This window comes from Helicoverpa zea, chromosome 15 (genome assembly GCF_022581195.2).
Source record: "Helicoverpa zea isolate HzStark_Cry1AcR chromosome 15, ilHelZeax1.1, whole genome shotgun sequence".
Taxonomy (NCBI): domain Eukaryota; kingdom Metazoa; phylum Arthropoda; class Insecta; order Lepidoptera; family Noctuidae; genus Helicoverpa; species Helicoverpa zea.
Window position 1 is genome coordinate 11,742,478 of NC_061466.1, and position 14,934 is coordinate 11,757,411.

General features: G+C 38.6%; 2 protein-coding genes across 2 annotated transcripts; both read left to right on the top strand.

The window, feature by feature from the left end:
* The first annotated feature begins 2,368 nt into the window (after positions 1-2,368).
* Positions 2,369-8,596, top strand: LOC124637023 (myogenesis-regulating glycosidase-like). The gene is made up of 9 exons (XM_047173338.1): positions 2,369-2,428; positions 2,945-3,073; positions 4,494-4,700; positions 4,872-5,532; positions 5,738-5,930; positions 6,153-6,262; positions 6,530-6,803; positions 7,743-7,899; positions 8,279-8,596. Exons 1-9 carry the CDS (start codon positions 2,404-2,406, stop codon positions 8,554-8,556), a joined length of 2,034 nt encoding a protein of 677 aa, XP_047029294.1. The 5' UTR covers positions 2,369-2,403; the 3' UTR covers positions 8,557-8,596.
* Positions 8,597-9,426: 830 nt separating this feature from the next.
* LOC124636896 (myogenesis-regulating glycosidase-like) lies at positions 9,427-13,940 on the top strand. The gene is made up of 9 exons (XM_047173162.1): positions 9,427-9,513; positions 9,770-9,892; positions 10,244-10,456; positions 10,784-11,444; positions 11,566-11,758; positions 11,993-12,102; positions 12,401-12,656; positions 13,206-13,362; positions 13,645-13,940. The coding sequence occupies exons 1-9, from the start codon at positions 9,495-9,497 to the stop codon at positions 13,902-13,904; spliced, it is 1,992 nt and encodes a 663-aa protein (XP_047029118.1). The 5' UTR covers positions 9,427-9,494; the 3' UTR covers positions 13,905-13,940.
* Positions 13,941-14,934: the final 994 nt, after the last annotated feature.

Consider the following 14,934-nt stretch of genomic DNA (forward strand, 5'->3'; position numbering starts at 1 on the left):
GGCGGAACAAACTCCCCAGCAACACATGTCTGTCTTTTAGGTTAGAAGAACCTTACCATGAGACAGACGTTACAATAACCTTTACACATTACAATATGGATCTACAACGGTACTACAACACAACACTAGGTACACAATAACACTAGGTACACTAGACGTGACGTAGGGCAGTTCCGAGATGTGTGCAACACGACGACTCAACGAAGACCGAGCTCCGCCGACGCCACGCTGAGTGCTGACCACCACGACTCTGCCAAGCGCGCCAAAATGTTGTTTCACCGGAAGCGCCACCAGATGGCGTGCTTGCATCTCGTTTAGTGTCCGTACTATTGACCGTCTCTGACAAATTAAATACATACTAAATGTAATATTCATGACTTCTTTACTCATCTTCTTCTTACTTTTAACCGACTTCCCAAAAAGCGGAGGTTATCAATTCGACCGTTTTTTTTTTTGTATGTTTGTTACGCGATAACTCAGCCATTTACTAATCGATTTTGATGATTCTTTTTTTGTTTGATAGCGTATACTTCCGAGTTGGTCCCATTGTCATCAGGTCAGAATCTAATGATGGAAACCCTGACAAATCGAGGGCAACTTTCGAAAATTGTAGGGATACATAGGGTAAAAACTTGACACTCAGGTGTTGGCCTGATAGCACTATTCGACAGTGAAGATTTTGAGCTGACCAGACCGGATGATGGAGACCAGAGAAGGTCGAGGGAACTCGACAACTGAATAAGTAAACTTCCTCGTGTTTGGGCTTATATTATTTGCATTGACGAGACCTTTGCAACAGTGAAGGTTTGGAGCTGACCTGATGATGGAGACCAGAGAAGGTCGAGGGAACTCGACAACCGAATGTGTAAGCTACCTCGTGTTTTGGCTTATATTATTCGTATTAATGAGAACTTTCCAGTTATGCGGATAATGTCAACTATTCGTATCACTGAAAAGCTGAAAATAAAAAGCTTTTTACAAAAAAATTAAACTGACTTCCAAAAACACAAAAAAAAATATAGGTGCATCGGCCTAGAAGTCGGTGTTTAATGGATTTCCCCTTAGTAAATTTTGCCACCCATAAATACCTATAAAATTAGTTTTTTTTTTGCTGTTTAGTGTTTTTCTTTTTTTTTACTCAAGGTGTAAGAGACATCGGAAGATCATCATCGCCTGAACTTTGAATTTCGCGAACTCCTCATTCAGGATTCCCGCCTTCGCAGGTCACACATGACTTTAAACGATTTAGAAAAGAGGAAGCTCTTAAGAATTCGGTTACATTATGTCCTTTTACAAAACAAGTCTATGCCGCCGCAGCTGGTTTCGGTAGGAAGGACAGCGAACTTAAGATCGAAAGAAGTTAAAAACCAGCGAGCTACATGTCCTTGATGAGGAATAACTGCACGAAACAGGCTAACTAATTTTACGATAAGGTATTTTTTCGAAATGAGAAATAGGTACATCTCTTTCACGTTGTTACGTAGGTAACGGGTAACCCAAGTAGAATTTTCATGAAAACCCGAAGTAGTTTCTATTGACAAACAGACTACCTAGGCACTTGAATTTAAGATAACGTGGATAAGGAATACTGCAAAATAACATTGATATTATCTAACAAACAAACAAGTATAAGTAGGTATCACAACGAAGATTGACAGAAATCTGGAAGCTTAAGAATCAGGGCCAAATGAATTGCAAAAAATATAGGATCAGTAGGTTTGAATAATCTCAAAGCATGTCTTAAAGTAGGTGCCAGCTTAGCAAGTTCTCACTGCCCTTACATCCAAAATGTTGTGATATATGTATATGACTCAGCAATCCCACTCGGTAGCACTCGCTATTACACTATACTCGGAGTATTTTATATTTCCTTTGTAAAATCTATCAATTAGGGTGCATCTACACGTAAGTAGCTGGAGCAAGTTAACATGCGCAAGTGACAAGTTTACAATAAATTTGTCTTGATAACTTGATACAGTATAAGCGCAATAATTGGACTCTATCCCTTAAACTAGGTTTAACCTGTATCTTAAGAGATAGGGCACGCGGGTGGCTATTTATTTTGGTACATGCGCGAGTCGCTGTGGACCCGCATATTTTTTAAATGCATGTAACCTGCGCATGTGCCTCAACATCCGCAAGCTACTTGCATACTTGCACCGCATAGATGCCCCTTTGAAAAGCTTTGTTTCATTTTGTTAAATAAGAAGATTGGGTACATTAATACATCCAAATAGGTTTGAAACCACACTGGACTACCCAATTAGATACCTAACTACTTGAAGCGTTTTATCAGAAAGATCAGCCCGGTGACAGAGATAGTGTTGTAAGATGAAATCTTTATCGAGATATCGATAGATAACAGCGAGAGAAGTGACAGTCGATACTTACTGCTGTGACGAGATGGCGGTTATTAGGGTGGTTTTGGGTAAGTTTTTATAAAAGGTGAACGCCCCGTGAATTATAGTTTGAGTACCCATGTAACGTAGTTTTTTAGAAGGCATCATTTTGTTGACGTTACGCACAAATCCTATTCGGTTACCCGAAACTAGCGTTCTAGGTATAAACACTCTACACGGCCGTATTTTGATTTTCCTCTAGTCCTGAAACCATTCTACATCACGGATATACCGATTTAGCACCCTATTTAATACGCTAGATATACGTGATTTAAAAAAAATACCTAGGTACATAGGTTTAATACTTACCTACACCGTGAGCAGTAATAGGTAGATACCTACTAATGTTAGAGGTTTTGATTGCTCTAAATGAATCATAGTTATCAACGTTTTTCACGTGATTGTTCAGCAAAATTAAGAAACTACGATTCGAAGAAGTTTTTTAAAGAATATTTTTTTTCCATTTTGCAACACAACATGCACAAAAAATATTCTATATTTTACGTGTAAACAGTATACCTATATTTAAATTATAACTTCCACAGCGTTTCTCGCCCTTGGTGCGCGGGCGCACACAGCTGTCGTGCCGGACGCGCCAACCGTCCGCGCAGATGACGTCACGCTCACCCTCGAGCCTATCATCACTGGAGGGTTCAACCTTGTGCTTACTGAAGGTAACTTTAGTGTTAACTAATTTGGGAAATTGTTTTAGTCGAAGTGGCCTAGTGTTTAAGATATAGTGTAATTTACGTCTTACATTTAGGAGGGTGAAATTAAAGACAGAAGTTGTTAATGTACAAATCCTAGTTCAGGAATACACAGGATGAGTACATAAGGGAGAATATAAGGGAATACATAGAGGAGTACATTAGGGATTTGCATATGGAAGTGTAATGGAGGGGATGTACAAAGAGACTCTCCCTTTATACATTAAGAGGACGAATTGGAATTTTTGGCGCCAAGGATGTCAATTTTTCTCAGTAAATACAAAACGGATCAAAATACAACTTGGTTACCTGAAAGTTCATGATATAAGCCTTATTTTGTTAGTTGTAGAAACATGATTAGGTAACTTTTATAACAGAGAAAAATATATCAAACATACCTCTTTTTAAAAAGAGATTCACATATTATGGGCAAACGGGACCGATTTAAGCCTCTTAACTTTTTTAGTAGTTGAGTATATACATACTCTTTAAAATGGTAGTAGGAATTTTTATTAAATTATCATTTCTAAATATTAAAATTACAAAACCATTTTGTCGCTTACGACTTTTAGTTATAAGCTAGCGCGCGTATTGTTATCCTCGCCCCGCTCAGACGCTCCGACCCCTTTTGGCGCCTTAGATGCGCGTGCCGGTTATGGAATTATTGTTGACCACTTCCTCGCCTTAAGGAAAGCATTGAGTGAGAACACAGAAGGAGTACATAGCAGCAGTAGTATATAAGACAGTATTTTTTTTTCAAGGGCTCTATTAGGCTCGCTTACTTGTTTGAAAAAAAGTCTAACGTTCCAATACAACAAATAAGTGCGCGGATTTGTACGTAGGCATGTAAGGTCTCAACTCAACGTGAGATCAGCATTGCATGGCAGGCTTAAATAAATCACTTTGCAGGTACAACAGGAGTCCTGATGCTAATCTGCCAAGGTTTCAAGAGACAAAATATATTCTAATTTACGCAAATTACATTAAGCTAACAACTGATAGCGGGTGCTAAGTAGAATTTATTGCTCTCATCCTTACGTTAATGATGCATTGTACTCCACAGTAATCCTAGATTCCGAAGTAAATACTATTTTTTTTCATCTACTTAGACGTCCTAAGAGGGTATGAAAAAGAATAACAATCAACATGCTGCGCCTTTCAATAATAAAATTGAGATAGGGGCAGGAGAGCGATAAAGATTGTTTATTTGTAAAACACAGTGGACTTTTCCTTTTCTTAGTGTCCTAACAGAAGTCAGGGGTAAACCACATGGCATGAACTTGTAAGATATAATATATTCAATAATTACCCATAACTGCCCATTTATACAAATACGCCAATTAAAGTCCGCTTCAAAACAATCAAATCTCTATTATTCCTCCTGCAGATGACGAACGCGTGGTCTTCGGTCAAATAGGTAGAACTCTGGTCTCCACCTACACGCTAGAAGACATTGAAGGTGGAATTCTCGTGAGGATTGGCAACGTGAACCTCACTGTGTTTACCCAGTACGATGTCGCCAGTAAAGCAAGAGGCATCAAGTTCAATTGGCTGGCAGACAAGAATACAAGGCTTGAAGACTGTATTGATTTTGGTAAGAGAAAATTCTTCGCAATCTCTTTCTACTTATCAAGTCGGTTTACAATATTTGATGTTTGTATTGAATAATATCTTTTATAATATCTTTTGAATACTTTGATTTTTTTACAATTAATCATCAGTGCACTTTTTCTTACATCTCATAAATTTACATCTTATATTTAAGGTACCAAGCACTGGTACGGCGGCCCCATGCAAGTAGACCAAGTCTACCCAATCGAGACTGCCACACAAGTGTATAGACCCAGCTACATCACCGAGGATGACAACGGCGCCATCATGGAGAGATACTGGCTCAATTCCGCTGGAGAGTACATCATCGTCCACGAGAAAGTCCCACTCTTCGTGGATTACAAGAACATTGTGAACAACCACATCTGCTTTGGAGCCCAACTAGCAGCCCCATACACTTCTAACAGACCACGCAACATCTTGGCTTACGACATCTGGTTCTTGCCGAACGTTAAAGAAGCACATAAGCATGCCATCTCCCACTATTTGGGTAAACCATCAGCGACACCGGACTACCGAATGGTTCAGCACCCAATCTGGTCAACCTGGGCTCAGTACTCCAGAGAAATCAACGAGTCGAAGCTTCTAGACTTCGCTCAGCAGATCATTGATAACGGATTCGATAATTCCCAGTTTGAGATCGATGACCAATGGGAGACGTGTTATGGAACTATGGAAGTAAATGAAGAGAAGTTCCCAGATTTTAAGAAGACTGTACAGGATATTAAGGCACTGGGGTATCGTGTCACGATTTGGGCGCATCCGTTTATTAACAAGAACTGTGATCCTCTATACTCAACCGCATTAGATAGAGGGTTAGTATTCTCGTGATTATATAATTTCTTATGAATGGTTTTTTCAGAGTTAGGAGTCGATTTGAGCAATGGAGCTGGTGTTTCGCCACATTTTAATATGGTTTTTAAAGGAGGGGAAAGCACCTTTAAAACAGTACCTACAAATTAATCTTAAAACTTTGATCAAACTTATGATGTTAATTAAAAAATGGTATCTTACCACCAGGTACTTCGTAATCGACGAGGCTTATGAGACAGACACGAACTGGTGGAACAACAACGGCAGCATTGCTGGCTACATCGACTTCACTAACCCGAAGGCTGCCGACTGGTACCATGACCGACTGAAGGCTGTGCTCGACACCTACGACATTGATAGCGTCAAGTTTGATGCTGGAGAGTCGAGTTTTGCACCTGAGGTGAGGTTTTTAAATTCAGTAATTAAGTCAAAAGTGTCCCTTTGAAGGAGAACATCTATATTAATCCAAAGTGACTGTATCTAAAGCCTGTTGTGCTGTATCTAAACTTGTTGGGTACTATTTCCATAAGATGAAGCTTCGCGGAAAACGGTTTATAAAATTTCAAACAATCACCAGTTTCTTAACATATTTTTTCACGATTATGTTCATGTACCGTTTCAGATATCAATCCAAACTGGAGACATTGAGCTTCAACCTCACCATCTCGTTCAGGAGTACGCCAAAGTATGCGCCAGATTCGGAGACATGGTCGAGGTTCGGGCTGGTTTCAGGTAATCGAATAACTAATATGCATGGTTGTGAATGCACCTGCTTCTTTCATAAGATAAATATCCCCATCGCTAAGCAGATTTTTCAGAGTATCTAATAGCAGTTCCTTTATAACTTAGGTCCATATAACGGTCATTTTCTTTTTTTTTTCAAAACAGTTTAAGGAAACACGTAGCAATATTTTTTTTATTATTATAATATATTTATTAGCTGGTATAAAAGTCACATTATCTTTTAATCTAAATAAATAAACATGATATCTATTCCAGGACCCAAGACCTCCCAATCTACGTGCGCATGGTAGACCGCGACAGTATCTGGGGGCTGAACAACGGCCTTTCCACCATCATCACCACCACCTTGCAGATGAACCTGAACGGCTACCCCTTCGTACTCCCTGACATGATTGGGGGGAACGGGTATAATTTGGACCATGAGCAGGCAGACCTGCCTACTAAAGAGCTGTTTATAAGATGGGTGCAGGCTAATACATTCCTTCCTGTTATGCAGTATTCCTTTGCTCCTTGGAACTTTGATGAAGAGGTGAGCGTCATCTATTATGCTTAGTACTAGCTTTTTCCATCGGTTTCACCCGTATCCCGTGGGATCTTCTGCACGAACCCGTGTAAAAAGTAGTCTATATACATCCTCGTCCTCCTTATTCCTCCTCAATCCATGGGCTATGTAAGACTGAACGTAAATAGTATTACATAATATAATAACATAACAGACGTGTGGACATATTTCGCCATTTTTTTCGTCCATTTTTTAAATAGTTAGGTTCGTACTGCAGAATAGGTTTTGAAGCTTTGAAAGCTATCTATCGCCTGTCAAGAAACAAAGTACGAGTATTAAATAAAATCGTACATAATAAACAACAATAGAACAGAATGTGCGTCATAATCAATGGTTATATGACGGAGATCGTTTGTACCAGAGACAATCACCATAAATTATAGACACGAAGACACGGGGATCGAATTACACAATAACTAATCAATGACAATACTTATTTCACTGTTATCGATTATGAACTAGATAAATCGATTATTAAACATGACATGAGTACGATTATGTAATAATTTATTGTTTGTTAATTGAGACATATTTGCATCTTTAACTGAAGTTTACTTTTTGCACCCTATTTGATTGCTTATCAATTAAGCTGTTTCCTATGATTTACGACTGTTTTCTATGATCAAACTTTCAATGCAAGTTGTTATTCATCCATCTTATATCCATCAGTAGCCTCAACAGACAATATTTTTCTTTAATTTACTTCATATTGGCACAAAAAATACAATTAGAAGCAATTACACTTTTTAAAGAAAGCAAAGGATTAGATACAAACGCCACAATTTATATTGCACTGTATAATTACATACATTTCAGTTTACGATATTGTGATTCACTTACCCAAATTTGAAAATCGAACAGAAGATTCTAGAATCCTTTCGTTTAAACACTGGCTGTCAATTACAGACTGTAACCATAAGCAAGAAGTATACAGACCTTCACGCGCAGTATGCTGACGTGATCTTCCACGCGATGGAGACGGCCGTGGCTGATGGTACGCCGGTGAACGCGCCTCTTTGGTGGATCGCTCCTACTGATGCCGAGGCCTTCGTTATTTGGGATGGTAAGCCTTGAAAGAATATGTTATCTTTTTTCTCTTGAGAGGTGGTTAATTCAGATGTGTGGAAAAAAAAAGATTGAGGTTATACTTTAAAACTCGGTCAAAACTCAAGATCGTTACAAATCACTCAGATATATCAGCACTTTTCGAACGTTAGAATAATAAACAGACAGCCTCCAAAAACGCTCAGTCGTCACCACTTTCTATGTGATTTTGGTAATATACTTTAAATTCGACTGTTAAAAACAAATATTTATGTACCTACACTAGCCAAAAAGTTCCACTAATCGCCAAAACTCATTTAATTTATGCTAAAACATCGGACTGCCACAAGGTACAATCCTCGGTCCCTTACATTTGATCACCCCAATTTTTTTTTCAGAATATCTTCTCGGTGAATCAATCCTAGTAGCACCTGTGTTAACTGAAGGAGCTAGATCTCGGGACATCTACCTCCCTGCTGGTACCTGGTACGAAGAAGGAGACCGGGAAAGGGTTGTCGAAGGTCCCACATGGCTTAGAAACTACCGAGCACCGTTGGACGTGCTTCCATACTTCATCAGAGATACTACGAAGATTGCTGACTCTAGCGTATCTCTTTACACTTCTGTTGCCCTGGTACTTTTAGGTTTGATCGCTAATGTTGTTAATGTTATGTAGTTTGTAAGGGTATTAATTTAATAAAGTGTATATTTTTTAATTTGTATAGTGTATTCTTTCTTATGTTTGTAACATTAATTTTTAAGGAGTTATTTAATTTAAAACCCCATCTTACTTCACAGTCTAAATAAAGTTATTTCCTACTTCTACATTATATACCTAGGTACGTCACTCAAGTTCCATAATTGTTTCACTCATCAACAACAAAAAATACAATAGGTAGGTATCAGTATGCTATCATACTCTGATCGTGTGACTTTCACATTCAACGAAAATGCATTACTACAGAGCACTTGACATTGTTACACAATCAATTCAAGTGAGCTTATCATCTACCTAGATATAGTGGGACACTACTAAGTACTGAACAGTTTTCTAGATCACTGTTTTACGCCAGGAGTCTTGAACCTTTGGAGTTCTGAGATGACAAACATTAAAATGATTTTTGAAGGCCCATTTGTGTAGCTACTTTCAATGCTACATATGCAAGAAATATTATGAAAGTCATGTCTTATTTAATAATATTGGATCCAACCATAGAAACATGCGCAGTTGGTACCAGAATTGGATATGGGAAAGGACCTAAGACTTGTTTTATGTTAGTACAACAAGGAGCCTCCTCAAGTTACGAGAAAATATCATAGGGAGAAGGAGAAAGATTTTGAATCCTTTTTTTCTTAATTACGAGAAAAATATCTATACCTAAATGCATGTTCAGAAAGCCTGATCGAAAAGCAGGTGATCCGTAGAATGAATCATGAAATGGAAAGCAAATGCACCTATAGCCAATTAAAGCAAATAAACATGTTGTTTTTGCTGATAAGTACAAGTGGGTCGTGATTTTGAAGAGGTTGTTTACTCCCTGGAGTGGCGATAGATTCCGAGTTGATATTCTGCTGTCCTTACTGTGGAGGACAGTTGACTAGTGATCAGACGCCATGATAGGCGTACGCTTATGTAAGTATCTTCTTAATTATGGATATCTTTAGGAATATTTATCAAAAAGTAATATAAAACCACAATATAGAGAAACTAGTGATTGAGGAACTTAAGCTTAAATGAATAAGGTTAAGTTTCTCTAAATGGTCAAATTTAAATATTTAAGGCAAGTGCATCACTTAATAAACAATTACAATATTAACAACTTGTTAAGTGTTACAAAGCCAACATATCTGTAAAGTAAAACTTTGAATAAATAACGGTTTTACATCAGTGGCGCTAGCCGCGCTGGTGGCCTGCGCTCACGCAGTGAACGAGACCATCCTCAATACCTCAACTTTAAAGGCGAGGGTAGAAGATGATGCTACTGGAGGATTAGCTATCACATTGGATAGGGGTAAGTACAGGACTTTAAATGTAGGTATTTATACATATTATGTTACTCGGGAAAAAATATTTCCAGTTTTCTACATAGACATTTAAGATGTGTTTTGTAATAATAATCTGCTCATGATAGAGGGTAGCCCCGAGATTCCCCTCTTAAAAAAGATGGATTAGTACTAGTAAACAGGACAGTGACAATGAGTATAATACTATCTCTCTTCTATTTTCCACAAATGCATGGATAATTTGTTCAATTGTCTTATTTATATTGGGGTGACAAGAAAAGCAACGCGACAATAACATAGATCTATCACAAACCCTCTTAAAAGATCCATCACCAATAGTTATTAATCTTTTTCTCCAGACGGTACAACCGAAGTAGTAGCGTTAGTAGGAGTCACCCTCGGGACACCTACCTCCGTAGTGTCGGATAACAGCATAGTCATCACATACTCTGCAGCCGACGCAACCCTGACGATCCAGACTGCAGAGATCACGGGGAAACATACTGGACAAACCATCAGCTTAACTTGGGACGCACCCAAGAATGTTGTTCTTCAAGACTGTGTTAGCTACGGTGAGTTAAATAGAATTGATTATGATAAGTAAGTAGCTGTCAGGAAGTCTATCTGTTGCAGCAAGAGTAAATAGATTTCAATTCATATTAATCTTGTTTACAATTATTGGATTTTATCTGAGATTCTATTGTCCAGTGATACCATAAAGAAAAAACATACTTATACAGACGGTTATAACACTTCGTATAAAAATAACTTCAAGTAAATTATGTACTAAGCATATATGTTTCCAGATGTCTTACATAATACTTACTCATGTCCGTATGTCCGTATGTCCGTATGTCCTATCCCCAACAGAATTCATTAACAGAGCTACTTTCTCGCAGGTTTCCACCAATGGTACGGTGGTCCCCAGCAGAAACAGCAGTACTGGCCTATACAACTACTGAACTTAACCAGATACTCCTATGTCACTAAGGAAGCCGACAACTGCGGTGTAGCTGAACGATACTGGCTCAATTCTGCAGGAATCTTCTATTACTTCGACAAAAGAGTTCCACTGTTCTTCGACTCCAATAATTTACTATCCAATGGTGCTTGCTTCCTCGCATCAGTCCAGTCGCCGTATTCAACCAAACGGGCACGAAATAACCTTGTCTATGTAATTGCAATTCTCGACGATGTCAGGAAAGCTCACGAGTATGCCGTAGCTACGTACTTAAATAAACCATCAGGATACCCCGACGAGCTCATGATCAAGTACCCGATTTGGTCAACGTGGGCCAGGTACAAAAGGGACGTGAGTCACGAGTTGGTCTTACAATTTGCTGATGAAATCACCAGTTATGGGTTCCCGAACAGTCAGTTTGAGCTGGATGATTTGTGGGAGATATGTTACGGGTCCCTCACGGTGAACACGACGAGGTTCCCGAGTATGAAGGATACAATTGATAAACTGAGGCAGAGAGGCTACCGGACGACGATGTGGGCGCATCCTTTTATGAACAAGGGATGCGATCCTTGGTATACCAACGCTAAGAATCTGGGGTAAGTTGATATATATTCTTACTTTTTTTTCTCGTAGTCCGGGTTCAAAAGCTTCAACAGACAGTAAAAATATGTAAACGTTAAGATAAAACATGTTCATAAAAGATATTCCTGGCTCTAGATACATAGTGTCATCAGAGGCCGGTAACGTGGAGACCAGCTGGTGGAACAACAACGGCACGACGGCAGCATACGTGGACTTCACGAAGCAAACAGTTCGGGACTGGTACATGCTGCGGCTGCAGAGGCTACAGAACGAAACTGGTGTTGATGCATACAAGTTTGATGGTGGAGAGACTAGTTGGTCTCCGACGGTGAGTATTTAAGAATGAATAACATAAGTAGTGAGTATGTCTAATAACTATAGCTAATCTTCAATTTGTCAAGGGTCATTAGAAGTCCAGTTTTGTTTTCTCTGATAGCTCTTTCGATAATTAGACGAGGAATACAATTTTTTTCAAACCTCCCAAGACTACTAAAATAAAAAACATAATATGGGGGATTAACCAGCTGTTAGTAAGAAGTATACTTAATAAATCTTTGTCCAGGTTGCTGTCCTGCAAGGGGATGTGAATGAACAGCCAAATAGCATAACCGCAGACTACGTCAGAACTGTCTCAGCGTTTGGACCTCTCGTTGAAGTCAGGGTCGGATTCATGTATGTGTTTATTGACCATCTTTTATTATGTTTTCTTAGTTAAAAAAGACTATAGTAGAGTAAATGTAAAAAAATAATATAATTACCAGACAATAACCGTCAGTTGCAGAAAGATCCATTAAAGTTAAAATTCCATTAAATCTATTGCTGACTCTCTGTAATAAACTAGATAAAAAAGTGTTAGCTTCTTTCTGCAACTGACGGTAAGTATCAAAGAATTAAGGCTATGGTATCTTCATTCATAAGCAGTTTCCAATGCCAAAATATACGTAGCCAAACACGACAACCTTATTTACAGGACCCAAGACCTGCCAATCTTCGTCCGCATGATCGACAAGGACACTTACTGGACCTTCGACAACGGTCTTCCGACCCTCATCACGACGTTATTCCAAATGAACATTAATGGTTATCCTCTGGTTCTGCCTGACATGATTGGCGGGAATGGTTACAATGAGCCACCCAGCAAGGAGTTGTTCATCAGGTGGCTGCAAGCTAACACCTTTATGCCGAGCCTACAGTTCTCGTATGTACCCTGGGACTATGATAATGAGGTAAGTATTATATTTGTTTTAAATACTTTAAATCCTACTATAATATTACAAATGCGAAAGTCCGTTTGTTTGCTACGCTTTCACGCAAAAACTACTTCAACCGATCATCATGAAACTTTGTATGTGCCTACACATATTTTCGGTGGTACTAGAACGAACATAGGATACTTTTTATCAACACACCATGCGGGCGAAGCCGCGAGCGGAAGCTAGCAAGTTGATAAAATTGAAACTACCACGTTTCACTCGCTTTCCTGTTCCCAGTTTCTGACTTCCTTTAAATCATAAGTTACTTGTTACTTTACTCAGACGGGTTACTTAAAGCAAACCTCCGAGGCTTCAAATGTCTACAGCGAATGTGCTTCCATCAGTTTTAGCTTGTCGTTGAGCATATTTATACAGCCTCCCAATTATATCATCCTATTATATCTTCGATTATTTTCAAGGTTTCCAGATTTGTCTAATGTTTTATAAATCGTTTATTCCCCATCATCATTAAATTAACAGCATAATTTCAAAAGTTTATAATATTTACTTTCTTCCCCTCAGACAATCGCCATAAGTAAGAAGTTTGTGCAACTCCACGCGGACTACACTCCGACTATCATCGAGGCTTGCAAGAAGGCCGTCAGCGAGGGCAAACCAGTCAACATGCCTATCTGGTGGATAGCACCCACTGACACTAATGCTCACGCTATTTGGGATGGTATGTACTCCTACAGAATATTTTTAAACAGGCTGCAGATAACTCTTGACATGAATCCAGCCTGACGTGGTTAGGATTTTACGAATTAATGCTTCAAGCTGATGACTGGGTTGGCAGTACGGAAGACGTTAGGGACAATTTTTAATAGGCTGATGAATACGAAAATAATGAAAGTAATCTTGAAATCAGAACAGTAACTGAATGTTGAAACAACAAATTACCACACTCATAAGATTGACACTATCTAAGTACACATAATACAAATGTGTTTTTTTTCTTCAGAATATCTTCTGGGGGAGAGCATCCTGGTAGCGCCAATTGTGACACAAAACGCCAGGAGTCGAGACATCTACCTTCCTAAAGGCACCTGGTACGACCAGGGAAACAAGAGCAAGGTCATCGAAGGACCTATAACGCTCACCAACTATTCAGCTCCACTGGATGTACTCCCATTCTTCGTTAAAGCCGGTTCCACAGCTCCTTTATGTTCTGTTGTCCTAGTACTTTTAGGAGTTTTAGCTAATTTTGTAAGTAATTGTTAAATTAATGTAAGAAGCAATTAAAAAAATCAAACCTGATATGGAGTTTTTAATCGACTGGGTGCGTAGTGCGTAACAGACTGGATGGAATCATTTTCAAGTAGGATCGCATGAGGATCGCAAGAAATGTCATCATCTTGGAATCGAACCTGAGATTTTTTCGCTACAGACTTGGCTAAAACAAGACCAACATAAAGTAAACACTTAAATAGATGTCGATCTAGCATCAGATGTCAACTTTTTGCTAGTTAAACGTTGTCAGTGTGCCGAAGAAAAACGGTTTCCGCCGAGATGCATCTAATATGCATTTTATGATAATTTTACAACGTTCCACTGTTAATTTATCGTTTACCACGCATTTATAGAGGGAGGTAATTATTGTATAATCTTATGGTTTGTTATGTATGTCACAGATTGTGTTGGTCTAGTGGTTTAGAACCTATAGTTGTTATATGTTCGACTGCCGGGGATGGGACGCATTATTTTTTGACAGGAATTTCATCACAAACTAAATAGTTGTTAAAAATAGTTAATAGTAGTTGGTAAAATAGTTGTTAGGTGCTAGGCACCTACATTTGGAGTTGACAAATGTGGTGCTGTTATGTAGATCTTTCTCTAGATGGAATATTCCCACGCTGTTAAGTGTTACTAAACTCTTATTCGTAAAAAATCTAAACGTAGTCTATAATTTAGCAACAGTGGTATGTAACAGATCAAAAAGACCAGTATAGAGTCCTTAAAAATATCACAGAAACAAGTCTCTTTGTCTGTCTCTAGCATCTAGCAAAAAAATTTGAAACTGTTAACTCAAAATTAGATGTCGAGTAAATTAAGACTTGGGAAGGCAAAAGCGTTAATTTTATAAAATCAATCGTCAACTCAGGCAAAACCAAGGGGAATAACAACAACAATATCCTGGTCACAAGGATATCAAGGACACCACAACATGTTCTGATGATCTTAAACGGATCTCAAAGATCAGATCTGAAGACGGACAAACATGCAAATGTGATGGAAATTAGTGAAGATTACG